The sequence below is a fragment of the Lutjanus erythropterus genome, chromosome 3 (assembly GCF_056507025.1).
Source record: "Lutjanus erythropterus isolate fLutEry1 chromosome 3, fLutEry1.hap2, whole genome shotgun sequence".
Lineage (NCBI taxonomy): Eukaryota > Metazoa > Chordata > Actinopteri > Lutjaniformes > Lutjanidae > Lutjanus > Lutjanus erythropterus.
This window is the reverse complement of record NC_139319.1, coordinates 27,602,386-27,617,852: the sequence shown is the minus strand read 5'-3', so window position 1 is coordinate 27,617,852 and position 15,467 is coordinate 27,602,386. Positions and strand designations below refer to the sequence as shown.

At 38.6% G+C, this 15,467-nt stretch overlaps 1 protein-coding gene across 1 annotated transcript in view; it reads left to right on the top strand.

Annotated features, from left to right (window-relative positions):
• The window catches only part of wdr17 (WD repeat domain 17), a 29,569-nt gene extending 20,096 nt beyond the window's left edge, over window positions 1-9,473 (top strand). Inside the window, exons 20-32 of the mRNA XM_084715665.1 lie at window positions 812-876; window positions 2,242-2,374; window positions 2,945-3,033; window positions 3,650-3,749; window positions 3,946-4,085; window positions 4,668-4,779; window positions 4,916-5,057; window positions 5,474-5,576; window positions 5,713-5,814; window positions 7,275-7,373; window positions 8,164-8,231; window positions 8,700-8,797; window positions 8,898-9,473. Coding sequence (XP_084571791.1) covers window positions 812-876; window positions 2,242-2,374; window positions 2,945-3,033; window positions 3,650-3,749; window positions 3,946-4,085; window positions 4,668-4,779; window positions 4,916-5,057; window positions 5,474-5,576; window positions 5,713-5,814; window positions 7,275-7,373; window positions 8,164-8,231; window positions 8,700-8,797; window positions 8,898-9,017 — 1,371 coding nt within the window. The 3' untranslated portion in view covers window positions 9,018-9,473. The remainder of the gene's footprint in view (window positions 1-811; window positions 877-2,241; window positions 2,375-2,944; window positions 3,034-3,649; window positions 3,750-3,945; window positions 4,086-4,667; window positions 4,780-4,915; window positions 5,058-5,473; window positions 5,577-5,712; window positions 5,815-7,274; window positions 7,374-8,163; window positions 8,232-8,699; window positions 8,798-8,897) is intronic.
• The last annotated feature ends 5,994 nt before the right edge of the window (window positions 9,474-15,467 follow it).

The window sequence follows — 15,467 nt, the reverse complement described above, 5'->3', positions numbered from 1 at the left end:
GAAATATACAGAAGTCCTGAGAGTTTAGTGAGAAAAATCTGATGTTGATCCATTATCTAGGTCTGATGAAGACTGATTTCTGTCCTGTGTTTCTGACTTCAGAAAGTCAGAAAGTTTTGCAAGGATGATTTTTCAAAATTACAAAGTTTTCAAAGTTTTTCATCTGTAAAAACAAGTGAATAGCGAGTTCTGGCAGGTGAAAATATGCTTTTTTGTCAAGATCATGAAGTGTTTGTTATTGCGATATTTGTTTTGGCCACAAGAGGCTGAAGTGCACCACTATTGAAATGCATCTGAACGAAAACATAACTGCTTTTGCCTGAGGTGTACCACTACCTCTGGTAGCTGAAAATAGTAAGTAGTATTACAACACTTGGAAAAATAATCCTGACCAAAATAATAAAAACCCACCACCTTTTTTCACCTGTTCTTAAGTCTTAAAGGTACGACATGCAACATATTTTCCTTAAAAACAATACACAGACACATACAAGTATAATTCCTTTCAGTTATCAATTCTGACCTGCTAGAAGTGTGTGGTTGTTTTTTGTACCATCTGCCTGTATTTCCTTATATTTCTCATTATTCTGCTCTGCTCGGGGCATTTTACCAACACAGTATTTCATGGTCCGGTATCTTTCCGGTATGTTTAAGAACACTTCATAAACACCACTGACTCAACCCATAAACACAGGAAAGAAAACAGTTTAGATCAGACCAGATCACCAGACTTTTTTTTTCTTACTTGCCTCTCAGAATAAAATGATTCTTCTGATGATGTAAAGCAATGGCATTATTATCTCTCTTTCAGTGGGAGAAAGCATTATCTGTGGCACCAGGCGTCTCCATGAAGTACTGGAAGAAACTGATGCAGAGGTACGCCATGTTTAATCAGTAGATGTTGCATTTATGGAACTTTTGACTTATCATAGCAGGAAAAACACAGGTGTTTCTAAAAACATTATTGATGGCTCCAGTAAGCAGAGCTGGTTACACAGAATGCACGTTACCAGGGTCCAGAAACTGGCACACCTAAAAAGAATAAAGCCTTGATTCATGGTACTATGTTACCTGGACTTTTCCTGCCATGACATGTTCACTGTCTGCCATCACAAAGGTCTATTGTGTCTACCCCTTGCATACTGTTTTGTTTTTTTTCTCCCTGATATTTTTTCAGAAAGGTGTAATTCTGTCAGAATTAACTTACATTTATTTTTGCGTGCATCAAAATATTCCCCCAGGACACTGTGTACTAAAAAGACCTAAAAGAAATGTGTTTTGCAGTGTGGGAAACTCAGAAAATGCTTCATACCAAGAGAGAAAAAGGGAGAGAACAAAAACAAACAGCTGCTGATTATACTGTAGACAAGGCTCTAAATAATGTTGGTTCATAAATAATCATTAATCAAAAACAAACGCTGAATGTTTGTGCTGCAAGTGGTGTGCAGCAGCACATACCAGCAATCTGCATGAGTGGCTCTTTGTTTCAGCAGTGTTTGTTAAGTACACAAAGCTCTTTGAATATTTGCATTGTTGCAGTAATACTGTCTGATAATTCATTTTACCATATTAAACTTACAGTGCAGGACTTCAACATAAAAATGAATGTCAATTTCATTCAAGCCCTTGCCATATAAGTTCACACAATGCTGATTAAGCCTCTCATCTTCAGGTAAATCTCTCAGAATTTTGCAGTATATCAGGGTTTTTATATCTGATGTCTGGTGTGCGCTGGTTGTGATATTGTCACAATACCAACATTTTTAAACAAACACTACTCAATGCTTCTTTCGAAACCATGGCAAAAAGAAAAAAAAAGTCCTAGATAGACAAAATAGGATCATTGTTTTCTTTTTTTTTTGGCACATGGCATCAAAAAAGTATTGATACTTTGACACCCTGACCGGTAGTGATTCAGTTTGAATCATTTGGCTTTAATTGGTTTGTCAGAGCTGAAGATGGGAGCAACCATAGCGACAAAGTTAGTTGCAGCAACTTGGAGAGTTCACCTGCAGGCACGCATCGTAAGCATGTGTTAACATTGTTTTTGTAATTACTCTCACTCCCAGAGGGGGGAGACAAAAGTTCTGCACTACAGATTTAATTTTACTCATTGTTATATATTTATGTGGTGCATGTTGTTTATGTTCAAGTATAATAGTGTAAAAATTACAATGTAATTATAATTATTTAATAATAATGAATATTTGTGTATTTAATTTAAATATGTTCATGTCACAGGAGAGCTGACCAGCTGATGGCTGAGGATAATGATGATGCCATCCCATACTGCATTGCCACAGGAGATATCAAAAAACTTGTAACTTTCTTTACTGGCAGAGGACAACTACTGGAGGCCTTAATAGTCGCACAGGTACAGAGAGGGAGGGGGCGACATGAGTCATGGAGACATGAGTGGTCTTTAGTGGTAGATGCTGGATGATACAGATGGATGCATGAGAAGGAGAGGTGGATAAATGACAGAAGACAAAGACAGAGAAATGAGGAAACACTTAAACAGTAATTTTGATGGCTGTGATAATCGGGTCGTTCGGGTGCTGGAAATCCTTGAAAACAATTGAATTTTAATATGCTGTTTTCAAGGCTGAGAAGTGCTTGAAACTACTTGTAACTGCAATTGTATAACTGTAATAGTAAATTTCTACTTGACTGAATAGTTCACTTTTTAGATAAAGAAAAAAATATAATAATTTATTGCACAATAACATCTGATTTAATGTGATGTAGAAGTGAAATAATCATATGAGTATATTTATATAAATATGTATTTTACTACGGCTGTAAGGTGCTGGAAAAGCTTGAAAATGTACCTTGAAAATTATTGAAAAGTGCTTGAATTTGACTTTGGAAAAGATGAAGAGGCCCTGGATAATATTATTGATCAGATATAATAACAATAATAAACAATGTTCTTTACTTTCAGGGAGCATGTGAAGGTAACATTCGTTCCCCTCAAAGCTCTCCAGTCAACCACACGACGAATGATGTAGATAACAGACAACAATACCAGAGGTACACACACACACACACACGCACACACACACACACACACACACACACACACACACACACACACACACACACACACACACACACACACACACACACACACAGTTGGCCAAATTAAGGAGAACAGAGGCTGTAGTCAACTCGGATTCATGTTATTCCCAATATATTTCAATAGTGTCATTGTCATTTTACAGCACAGGTTTGCACAGTGAAATGTGAGTTAATTGTACATACAGATAGGACATATACTGTATTTCCTTAAATAGTGATCGAGACCTTTGTTTACCTTAGCTGCAGAAAGTAACAGGCTTTTATTTGAAGCAGGCCTTCGATTCTTTCTGTTTGAGGAGGATAAATGGACATATTTTAGTAAGAGGCCTTGTTTTGATTTGCTCCCATTTGCCCTGGTAGTTGCTTCTTTACTCTTTTTATACAAACCCATCACTTCCTGTATCATGTCAAATTAAAATCCCTTTAGCATGTCAGTGGAAGGAAACCCTTCATTTCTCAACAAGGATTTTATTGGAAAACATTTGTAGGAATGCGTTGTGGCGAGGTTTGACACTGAAAATGTAGCTTGATCACAATTCCTAGTCTTATTTGCTCTTCTTCTGTCCAGCCTCCTCCACAAGGTGTGTAAGGAACTCGCTGAGTGGTACTTCCAGGACGGCTGCTCTGTCCTAGCAGCGTGCTGTCACCTAGCTGTGGACGACGTCAAGGTACACACCATAGTCTGAGCATATCATCATCAGTTACATACATTTGTTTGTGTACACTTTGCACTCTGCATTAAGAATATCATGTGAAGTTTTAATATCATCACTGATCATTAGAATGATAATAATAAGAAATTTGATTCTAAAAAACGCAGCTGAAATGTGTGTATGTGTGTGTATGTGTGTGTTACATGTCTAGTTGGCCTTGTCTAGTCTGATCCGAGGTAATGAGCTGGAGTTGGCTACATGTGTGGGTCTCGTCCTAGGAGAGGCAGCCAATCAGAGCACTGCATACTGCCTTGAACTTTTGGCCAGGAAGTACATGACCACACCTACATGGTACGTGTTCAGTTCCTTTGTGAACACTGGTTCAACACTGGTCCTATTTTGGATTTGTAGTGCTATACTTATATTACTACTTGTAAGTAATTTGATTATGATCTTTATGTTGTAAACCCCAGCATAAATGTGCTCATATACAGCTAGCTGATAACTATATTCATGTTAACAGAGACTGCCATTATTTGGTTTGGTGTTAAGCCAACAGTGGGGCAGGGCACTGGGTGTTACATATGTAGTCAGCCGGTATGGATGCGCACCAAACTATTTGACTTGGGCTCTATAATTCACATCTGCATTTATCATTTTCAGTGACTGTAAATGAGCAAGGAGCAATCATAATTTAGGGATAATTAAGCCATTATTTAGAGAACATTTCTCTTTATACTGAGAAAGTCTATCATTAATTTGAGAAATGTTTTCATTAATTTGAGACACTAAGTCATTATTATAGTTTCTCCTTATAATGACACATTGGGCCTTTATTTCATTACTAGTGCTCACAGGGCTGGGACGACAATACACAACAACAGCAGCTGCTTTAAAGCACAAAGCGCTTTACCTTTACTGTGTTGCGTTTAGGGAGCTCTCAGCTGATCTACTGCGAATGATTCCTGACAACCATATCTTATTGGCTAAGATGTGTGCATTTTACCCAGGAAGTGCTGCTGAAATCAACCAATTACGTGAAAGGGTGAGTAGACAATCACTGAGTTAAATCTAAGACACATTTGGGATAAAATGGAATGGAGGCACCATGTCTGATGTTGATGATTATAACATTTATGATGATTATAGTGACAGTGATTATTTGTTGTTTGTCATTCAAGTGTGGTCTGCCTTCATTAGAGGAGTGTAAGGACTTGGCAGAAGCAGCCATGTGTGAAGGAGATTTGTTTTCAGCAGTTAAATTCTACCTGCTGAGCTCTGAACCCGAGACTGCTCTTCACATAGGGATCGATCACGTTAAAGGTATTGATTGTGTGTCTGTGTTAAGAGAGGAAACAAGCCAAATAGTGGATCTGATGATATTCACTGGCACTACTGTTATCACATTTTACTCTTACAACAGGCAGTATTGTATTCTTTTATCAATATCATATTTCATAGAATAATTCTCCCACATGCTGGTGCAGTATAATCAGTGAATGACCAGTTTTATGGTGACCCTGAAAATCTGCACATTTCAATTAATACAATGGAAAATATAATAAAGTACAATGAAAACATTCATCAGAACTTTTGACTACACAGATGTGCATCTATCCAAGTTACTAAATGCGTATGACAGTAACTTCTCAATATATACTTGCGCATTGAAACCTGCATCAGACTGAAGAAAATGATCAAAACACGTCGTAAAAGTCTTAAATTTTGCTCCTAATCAGAACAGCTGAACGGATCTGATTGGACGGTGGACAGTGTTCATCCAATCCTGGACCTGATGAGTTACATCAGAACTGACCGCCTTATCATGGCCAAGTTGACTGAGTAAGACCATAAGAGTTATTTTAATTATTTCATTTTCAATTATGCTGTTAACTGCAGTACTTTGTCTGACTCAGTTATCATTCAGGTCTTCATTGTGTGTGTGTGTGTGTGTGTGTGTGTGTGTGTGTGTGTCTAGAACCCGCAGTGAGCTGCTGATCCTGTGTGGTTATATCGGCGGTCTGCTGGCCATCAGAAGACAGTACTCCAGCATCGTACCTGCGCTCTATGAATACACCAGGTAGACACGCCACTGTGTGTGAAACTTTCACTCAGTCGTTAGCAAAAATGATGTGACCTACCCAAACAACCAAGTGGGTTCAAATGTCATGAAGAAGAAACTACAGAAGAGAGGACTGGGGCAGCATGAACATTTTATTTGAATTTTGTCTCTAGTACTAAATTGTGATTAGACTACATTACAGACAGAAAAATCAGAAAGCATTGACAATCACAATATGTCTTCATTTGAAAAAAACAAAACAAAAACAATTTCCTCTTTACCAGGTGAAGCTTTCAGATGAAGTTAAACTCAACATATTTAAAAAACAAAACAAAACACCAGACAAATCAACAGGTAGCACTTAAAGTGCTGTAAATAACTATAATGAAATGAATCTCAGATTCTGAACAGATCCTTCACTGGATAACGCTGTAGTTTCAAAATAAAAGAGGAATGTCCCACACTTAACTCAACACAGCTACGGTGTAAGAAAACACAACAACAGCAGTATCACACGTAGCGGTGCTTTTGGCAACTCAAATGCTGAATAATGGAAAGGTCTGTGTGGAAAAGCTTCGACTCAGTCAGTCCTCCACTCTTGGTCACTTTTCCTCTGAAAAACAGCACCAATTTTCCATCTGGCTTCTGAGGATAAAGTCAGAAAGTTAGAAAAAACATTTGTATGTCGACCAAAATTTGACTGTTTGAGCTACAGCATGATATGAAAACCTAAAAATATTGCCTTGGCCTTTAACCTTCCTTTTTTTTCGTGCTGTTTTCATGTGTCAAAAAGGTTTGGTGCTGGTTAAACATATTTCAAACCTCCACATGACGTTTTTCTACCTGACTGGTTTGTGATCTTGTCAGCATCTTATAATGTTTTCGCAAGGCTGGTGGTAGTTTGTAGAGTTACTTATTATATTCTAAAGTAAAGAATTGATCAGATGACTGTGATTACATATGTAAGATAGCGATGCTAATAATTTTTAACATTATAAAGTCATTAGGAACATTAGGAAATCTCAGTTGTATTTAATGTAATAGTACTAATGTGCAGCTGTTGCTTTAATGTAAATATTTCTCATCTCACTGCTTCAGAAACACTCGGAATTAAACCTTTATTTTAACCTTTCATTACAGTTGTACAATATTACAATATTACTGTTCTGTCTGATATAATGCTAACAGTAAGTTCTGGGCTAAGCAGATGTAAACCCAGGATCTTTATTTATATTATACTTTGAAATCACAAGTGAGTGATGTTGAATAAACAATGAGTTGATGAGCAAGAACATGTTGAGCAAATATTTGAAATGGAGTAAAGCTGCGCCGGAGGAATGTTTGGGCTCTGTATTTTCCAGTGACAATTTGATGCCTCATTCAGTATTTCTTTACTCGGATAACAGCCATATTCAAGTTGAAACTGGATTAACGATTTGTAAATCAGTCCAACTGCCATGTTTCTCTCTCTGTTTCAGTCAGCTGTTAAAGCGGAGGGAGGTGTGTGTTCCTCTGAAGATCGAGCAGCTGTCTGTGGAGCTGGATGCCTGGAGGGCCTGCACACAAAGTAACAGCAAGTAGGTTACACACGCACACACACACACACACACACACACTCAAAAATAATGTTATTACAATTGCATGCTATTAATAACACCATGGAGTACAGTATTGTACAAAAAACAATATGGCCAAGTGTAATTAGAGGTTTAAAGAGGAAGATGGTGATGTGGCTGAGCTTCCTTCTCATCTATCTACTGATTCAATGATGCTAAAGAGGCAGATGGTGAAGAGGGGAACACTCACGACTCTGCATTATAATCAGCTGCCCAGTAGAGCTAAAAGCTAAGGCCACAATGATGAGGCTAGTTACCAAGGCAACACAGGAGAGGACAGAGTTAAGCTTGCTTGAGATATGTGAGGAGCAGCTGAACCACTTCTAGGGGAAGGACGTGTCAACCTGAGTGATGATGAAGACGGCCATGCTGCTGCCTGACTGACAGATGTGGCGACTGAAGATAACCATCTTTCAGAGGTATCAACGACTCGTTGAGGAGACTGGATCGAGCCACCGACAAACTCAAAGTGCTGTGTAGCTTTGTTAGAATCAATAACGATGAAAAAGCATGACATATAAGACTATAACAAATTATTTTTCACAGACATATCGGCACTCAAATGTGCGTAAATGTTCTCTTGAGCGTTTTTGCGTCTTTTGTTCTTTCTTAAGAAGGAAATCACAACAAACAAACGTTGGTGAATATCATAATGGGTGGTGAATGACACTCTGTGACTATATACCTCTAAACTGTTTGTGTGCATGTGCACAGCACTGCAGTTATAACTCTGTCTGTCTGTTTTCAATAGTCCTCCATCAGAGTGTCAAAAAGAGGAGTTCAGCTGCCTCGAGAGGAGAATCCAGCCAACAGACTCTGGTAAATAAAAAAGAAGAAGCTCTAAACCACTGACTGTAAATAAAGATTGAATGTCTCCAGTTCCTTCCAGTGAAAAAAATTCAGCCAAATTATTCTGGATATTACCGCTGCCATCTGGGCAGAAGTGATCACGACTGGAGCCACGGTACTGAGGTCCTGCTCGTACACCCAGCTGACTTAATCGCTGAGTGCTGCTGAGTAATAACTCACTAGAATGACAGAAGCCTTCTTTGGAGTCTATTCTGACTTAAGTATGTCACTGAGACGGAGAAATGAATGAATGAATGAATGAATAAAGGAGCAAAGGAGGCAGAACGCAGTATTATCCTCTGGGGTCCATCAATAATAATTGACTATCATTAAGGGTGGTGAATGTTTTACAGTTATTTTATGAAACGTTTTGATAGTGAGGACAAATTATTTGTAATCATTAACCAGTAAAAAGTGTTTCGTCTCTCTCTCTCTTAGCTGCGTTAGTCTTGTGTGGTGCTGATTATGTGACAGGCTCCAATCTGCCGAGCCACTCAGATGTTCAACTGTCCTGTTTCACTGGACACAGAATACAGGTGCGTGTTTTCATATTTCATTAGCTTGTGGGTGTATCTACACAGATATGTCTTGACAACTTGTGACTTTTCTCATGCTTTTCTTCTTTTCAATGTGCAGGGTCCAGTGTTTTTGCTGGAGGACGGCAAATCAGCAATCTCCCTTAACGACGCCCTGATGTGGGCAAAAGTCAACCCCTTCTCCCCTCTGGGAACAGGACTCCGCATTAACCCCTTCTAACGCACACACACACACACACACAGAGGACATTCCAAGGGAAGGGTTAACATATCAGAAGGAAGGACGAAACAAAAACCAGAGAGTGAAGTGTGGTAATGGAAAAAATAAATGAAACAACATTTTTGTGCTTCAGCTAACCGGCCAACTGCATTTTATAATTTACTGAGCCAACAAATGTGGTAACATCAACAAATAAGACATCTGTGATTCTGTGAGGATGATTCAGTTTCAAACAAGCTCATGGTTTTGGTGGATTCTGATATTTGTTCAGTTCATCATGCTTTATTTGTGAAGAGGGATTCTCACTGACTGAGATGTGTGATTTATTTGGTAGGATTCCCTCTTTTCTCCAGCTAACATTTTCTGAGCATGTACATACAGGGTATAAATCTGAATTACTTTCTTCTATTGTTGTAAAAAAGAAAATACTGGAATAAAGTGACCACTGCAGAATTACATGCTCCTCACATATTGATGGACACAGCAAAGGTAACACCATGACATCAGTGATGGTGAAAAGTAAGGACAGCAGTGAAAGACAACAAGCAGAATGTGTAAAAAAGATAGAGAGACAATGATGAGCCAACAGATGGCCTGAGGAGACAAAGTGTCTGTCACACGTCTGTGTTCTGGGGACAAATATAGTGCCAGCATCTCCTGCCTGTAGGCAACTTGACAGCACATGATAAAAAAGAATAAAAAGCAATCATTCATGCACATAATGTAGAAGAATGATTAGCATCTTGTGCATGTCTCAATGCAAGAACCATCTATAAATCAGCACAGGAATGATGTGTTTAGAACAAAATGTGGAAAACACAGCTGGAGCTAATATGTTTAATTACTGTTTGTATTATCAGGTGCTGACAGTCCTCTTGCTTCATAACAAACCAAATCAAGCAAACCAGTTATTAGCTTTATTAACTTCAGCTGTGAAATGTGAAAGAGTGCATTAATAGAGAAGTTCAGCATTTCAGGAACTGAAACCACTGTTAGCTGGTAGGCTAAATATAGGGCTAGAACCAGCATCAGGCTTAGCTTATTTCAAAGATAATCAACCATGCACTTTGCAAAACATGGACCCAGGTTTCTGAAGAGCCATTGTGAGGCACAATGTGGTGGCTTCAGCCATCGCCAGCTAATCCAAAAAAGGGCAAAGAGGTGGAGTGTGTGTAGAGCTGAGGGGGCTGAACGAAGCAGCTTGCACATGTAAGTAGCTTTGTTGCCTAAATCTAACCAAATTATGATTAAAAATAAAAATAATCATTAAATAAGTACTGATAATAAACCAGCTAGGTGAAAAATAAGCTTCAGGTGGGTTTCAAACCTCAGTCTCCTTGGTAGAAGTCCCAGGCCTAGTCCATTCAACCAGCATAAGCTGCTCATGGTGAGGACTCTGTCGTTTTTTATAAACATAAACTTTATTTTCACATATACAATTATACAGAGTAAGTGCACAGTGGGAATTAGTCTCTGGGCTTAACCCATTCTACGTACTGTATTTTCGTGTACGCTATTTTTGTATACTTTCATACATGGATCAGATTTACTCATCTCATACCCTGTGAGTATAATTCAGTCTAGTGCTGAGTTTCCCAGGCTTCAGAAATAAAACTGGCCCACACTGTCAGTAAGACCAACTTCTCATTTACATCAAACCAAAATCATTCAGATTTTTGTCCTCATTCTTACAAAGGTGCCTGCAGGTTGTCATATAAAGAAGCCTAAGAAACACAACTGATATGGGGCACATGTTATGATATTCAAACATTACCATGACTGCACTGTGTAAATTAGTAGTACCATACATTATTTGTACCTAACTCACCCTCAATTGTGAAAAAAAGACCTAAATGTGTTCCTATACAGTCTATAATGTATACAGAGCTTGCCAAAGTGTGTACTGCTACACTTGATTTTTCAGCCCCAGAGGTTGCTGCTTTCTATAAACAGGGGGAAACAGCTGGCCTGGCTCTACTGTTCAAAGTTCAAAACTACTGTAAATCTGTCAACATTTGCAAAGGTCACCACTAAGCACATTGTATCTTGTTTGTTTAATCAGTATACAAAAAGAAATATAAAAACGACAATCTGTGGTTTACAGTGAGGTATGAGCTGAAACTATGTATTTGTGAACAGCAGCCGGGAGGAGTGACTTCCAGGGGTCTTTCCAGCTGCCTCTAGTTTTTTATGCTAGGCCATGGTAATCACCTAATTGTCAGAAGAAGTCAGAAAAAGAATAATACTGTAGTCTGTTTCCCTGCCGGCTGTTATGTGTGGTTGTAAAGGTCATTATAGATCAACAAACAAATTGCTGGATGAATGAACCATGAATGAGAGAACACCATGTTCATATCTCAGTGAAATGGGTTTATCCTTCTACTCATCTTGTTGGGTTCAGGCTCTACACTGACAGACTTGGTTCAGTCTAAGTTGTGCCTCCTATGCTGCTGCAGCTCATGTGAATGTGGCCTGACGGTCACATGATGGTATAAACTGAGTACGTTATCATTAAGTTAGCGTGTAGCTATCTAAAAGGAACGACTTAATGTTGAACACCCATTTTCATTTGGATGTTGACCTGACATTAGATTCTATGCTGACTGCTAATCATGCATATTTACATGTGTACAGCATTTCAGCAACTATAGTACAGTGAGGCTGTTTGTTTAAGTGGTTTACTATCATTAAGTATTGAATAAGTAAAGACTTCAGTCTGTTAGTGGACAAAGAAATCAGGGGATTACGATTCATCCATGAAAAGAGTGACATCATGAAAAGGCCAAACCACTAGTGTTGCTATTAGAGGTATGTGCCAGAGTCACATGACTTTAAATTCAACTTGACAAAATCGAAATGCAACTTGACTCGGATTCAACACCGATGACTCGTGACTTCACTTGGACCTGAGCCTTTTGACTTGAAAGTACTTCCCCAAAACCCAAAGATTAAAAAGTACGTTATTTAAAAAGCATGAATCCACAAATATATTCAGTCTGTTTGAACCAACCTGACACCATTCAGTCGAGTTGCAGAAGAGAATCATGCAGAAGTAACCTCATGTTACTGAGCTCCAGTTGAAAAAAAAATTTACACCAAAGATAATTTCATTCATGTACAAAAACTCAGCACCTTCCAACTTCATTTGTCATTTGAGGTCGCACAAAGAAGGGTAAGTCGAGGCTAGTTGTTAGCAAGTTCATTCTTACATAACATTAGCTCAGCAGCTTACTAAGTAACTGGAAATCAGTGAGGCTGAAAACTCACTGTTACATAATGACTTCTTTAAGACTCAAAAGTCAAAAATGACTTGGTTCTACCTCTGGTTGATATAAGGGGGAACTCGTCTGTAACACCAGATTAGTCAAACAGTATTCCTTATGATATTATCATTCAAATCTAAATTAAATATCCATTTATTAAAGTGCCTCCTTGCACCAGAGCACATCATGTTGACTTTTGTCTGTTTCTGGTGGAGCACAGACACCGATACACAGATGCTGTTTCACCTCAGTCTAGTGTAAAAATATTCCTGTGATAATAAGACTTTATTTTTCATCACCCTTCAATAGAGCTCCACTTGTGTGTTTGGCATTCAGCATTCACCATGTTGCAGGCTGTTCAAAATCAGTTCTTGTTAAACAAAAAGAAGTGTGTATCCCTGCTGAACTGCATCTGAAAACTGTATTATTGTAGTCATGCACATGAACTCTTGCTGTAGTCCATCACACTGATTTTTCACGGTAGCTGGTTTTAACTTACGTCACAGAATGAATAGCGCAGTTGCTACATTTTATTTTACAGCCAGAGCGTGGTGTCTATTGAAAACCTTACGTCAGACGAGTGGCCTGTTAACCTGTTTGTTTATGATAATCCCCTTCATGAGAAGGAGTTGAGAGTCGTACTCTTAGAATGTGAGTTCGCACGGCTTCCTGGAGACAGACCGGTTCAGAAAAAGGCTAATATGTTCAACATGGTGAAAGGACCTAATTGTCCAAGGAGTTAGAAGGAATGTCAACACTGACTGAAGCTCCAAGGCTGACTGACACTGTATCACAGCTCACAGAAACATCATATTCGTCACTGGGCTGTACAAATAAACATGACTTGACTTGAATGACTTGCTACATGCTACTGCTTTTCTTTATTTGCTGTTCTTGACGTGATACTAGGGCTGGGGTTGGCATAGACCATGTCCACAGCGAAACATTGCCGATGGCAGATGATATCATTATTTCTTGACATTTATTTGAAGGGAGGCAGGGGGTCTGTCCCCACTGTCGCTGTGACAGCAACCTCCAGCTGCCTCGTTCAGCCGAAGGGAACGGGCAGATTCATTTTCACATCCCTGCCAGGTGAGTGTCTGACGTACATCCACGTCTCCTCACCACGTTTCCGTAACTTAACTGTGTTCAGCCTCCAACGCTCGGAACTGTCTAGCTATATAGAGAAAGCTAAGCTAAGAAAACCATGACAGTGAAAGAAACACACTAACAGCACCTTTACAACCTCACCATGAGGGAGTGTTGGAGTTGTATGGCTGCATTAAAGCAAACGCTGGTTCAGTCAGTGAGCATAAAATTAAACAAACTTAGGTTTGTACACGGGATCAGACTGGTAGAACTGGAAATCAACCCAGCCCCAGTAGTTTTTTTCCATCACCCAGCTGACAGACAAAGAAAAAAAAACAAAACAAAAAAACAATTGTACCAAAAAGGGTACACAGAGAGCTAAGGAGGCTGAACAAAGGTGCAACACTCTGCAGAGTAACAGGCTGTGTGGCAACAAGGTGAAGCTTATAGTCATCGCACATATTTTTATACTTGGATGTCACCAATCATACAGAACAACTATTGTCATTAATCTGTATTTATGTTGATTTTTTCAGCTGACGTCACGACCAGTACATAATGATTTGATCAGCTGGACTGTCCGTCCTACTGTGGAGCAGCTTTTTTGTTTGCCAGCTGAAAAGAGGGTGAAAAAGGAGAGATTTACCCGTTTTGTCTGTGCTGGCCAGGTGTTTGACTGTGGACACAGCTCTATACTAAAACAACCTGGAAATACTAATGTGGATGCAAATCATTTTCACATAGAAATGTTGTTTAAAAATGCAGATGGCTTAATGTAGACATAGTCTTAGCCTCATTATTAAGTCCCATATCAAGCTCGATCTCAATCTCACTAGATTTTTTTTTTTATTTTTACACAAATCCTATACATCAACTGTTAAATAATAGCTGTTACAGTTGCTATGTTAACACTGTTAAATCATCAATCTAGAAGCTGCATAATCAGTCATATCTGAGGTGGATGACAGTGGCTACATTTACATACACAAAATATTCTACTTTTTGCCCTCATCCCGAAAAAGACAATATTCCTACTAAGCTGTTTACATTGCTGATGAAAATGAGAGCCCCATGTATAGGCTGTCACGCTAGCAGCTTATTATGACCCATATTAACATTTATTGTTAAGCTCCAGTGGCTGTAATAATTATGACAGGGATGTGAAACACACCTTTCACTTAGGGAACTGGAATCATGTCCTATGTGAAACCAAAAGTTGCTGTTCACTTTAAATTATAAGTTTTATAAAGTTATGTAAGAGTTTTGGGAATCACTGGCAATCAACCTATTCTGTCATTTAGGTATGAGGACATATTCCACTAATATTCCTGTTTACATGTAGCTGCACATATTAAATCAACGCAGCAACATACGTTGCAAACCTTATCGAACAGCCTGATATCCAAATAATTTAGAATGTTTAAAAGTTGGTGTGTTTCTCCTTCTGACCAGAAATGTGGGCTTTTCTTTTGTGCATTCATGTCTTTGTTTATGACACACAGAGCTGACTGTAAACAAACAAGAGGCCATGTGTCCCAAACTGTGGTATAAAAACCCAACTTACACATGTTCTGAATGTGCTACATACATGTCCAAAGAATGCTCCAAAATCCTGTATAATATCTGCATATCTGATGCCTCAATCAGAAAATGCTTAATTAAAGGGATAGTTCACCCAAAAATGAAAAGTCAGTTATCTACTCACCTTCAGTTTTTTAGTCCACAAAACACTGCTGGAGTTTCACAGGAAAACAGTGCTGAAGAATCTCCCACACAATTTAAATGAACAGCGAGAGGTTTTAAACTAAACCCGACCTTCAATCAGCATGAGGTGAATAGATAATGACTGAATGTTCACATTTGGGTGAACTATCCCTCTAAGGTCTAATTAGGAATATCCAAACAGAATATACTGTTTCCATGACCCGTATCAAATTTGGAATATTGTCATATTCGGAATAATACTGAAAAATTAGTGTGTATGTAAACATAGTCACCAACTCGTAATTATTTCCCATAACACATAGAGACCTGAAAAACACACAGTAACATACGGTATTTATAACTTTGGTTTGCCAAGTTTTATCTCTTGGCAGGC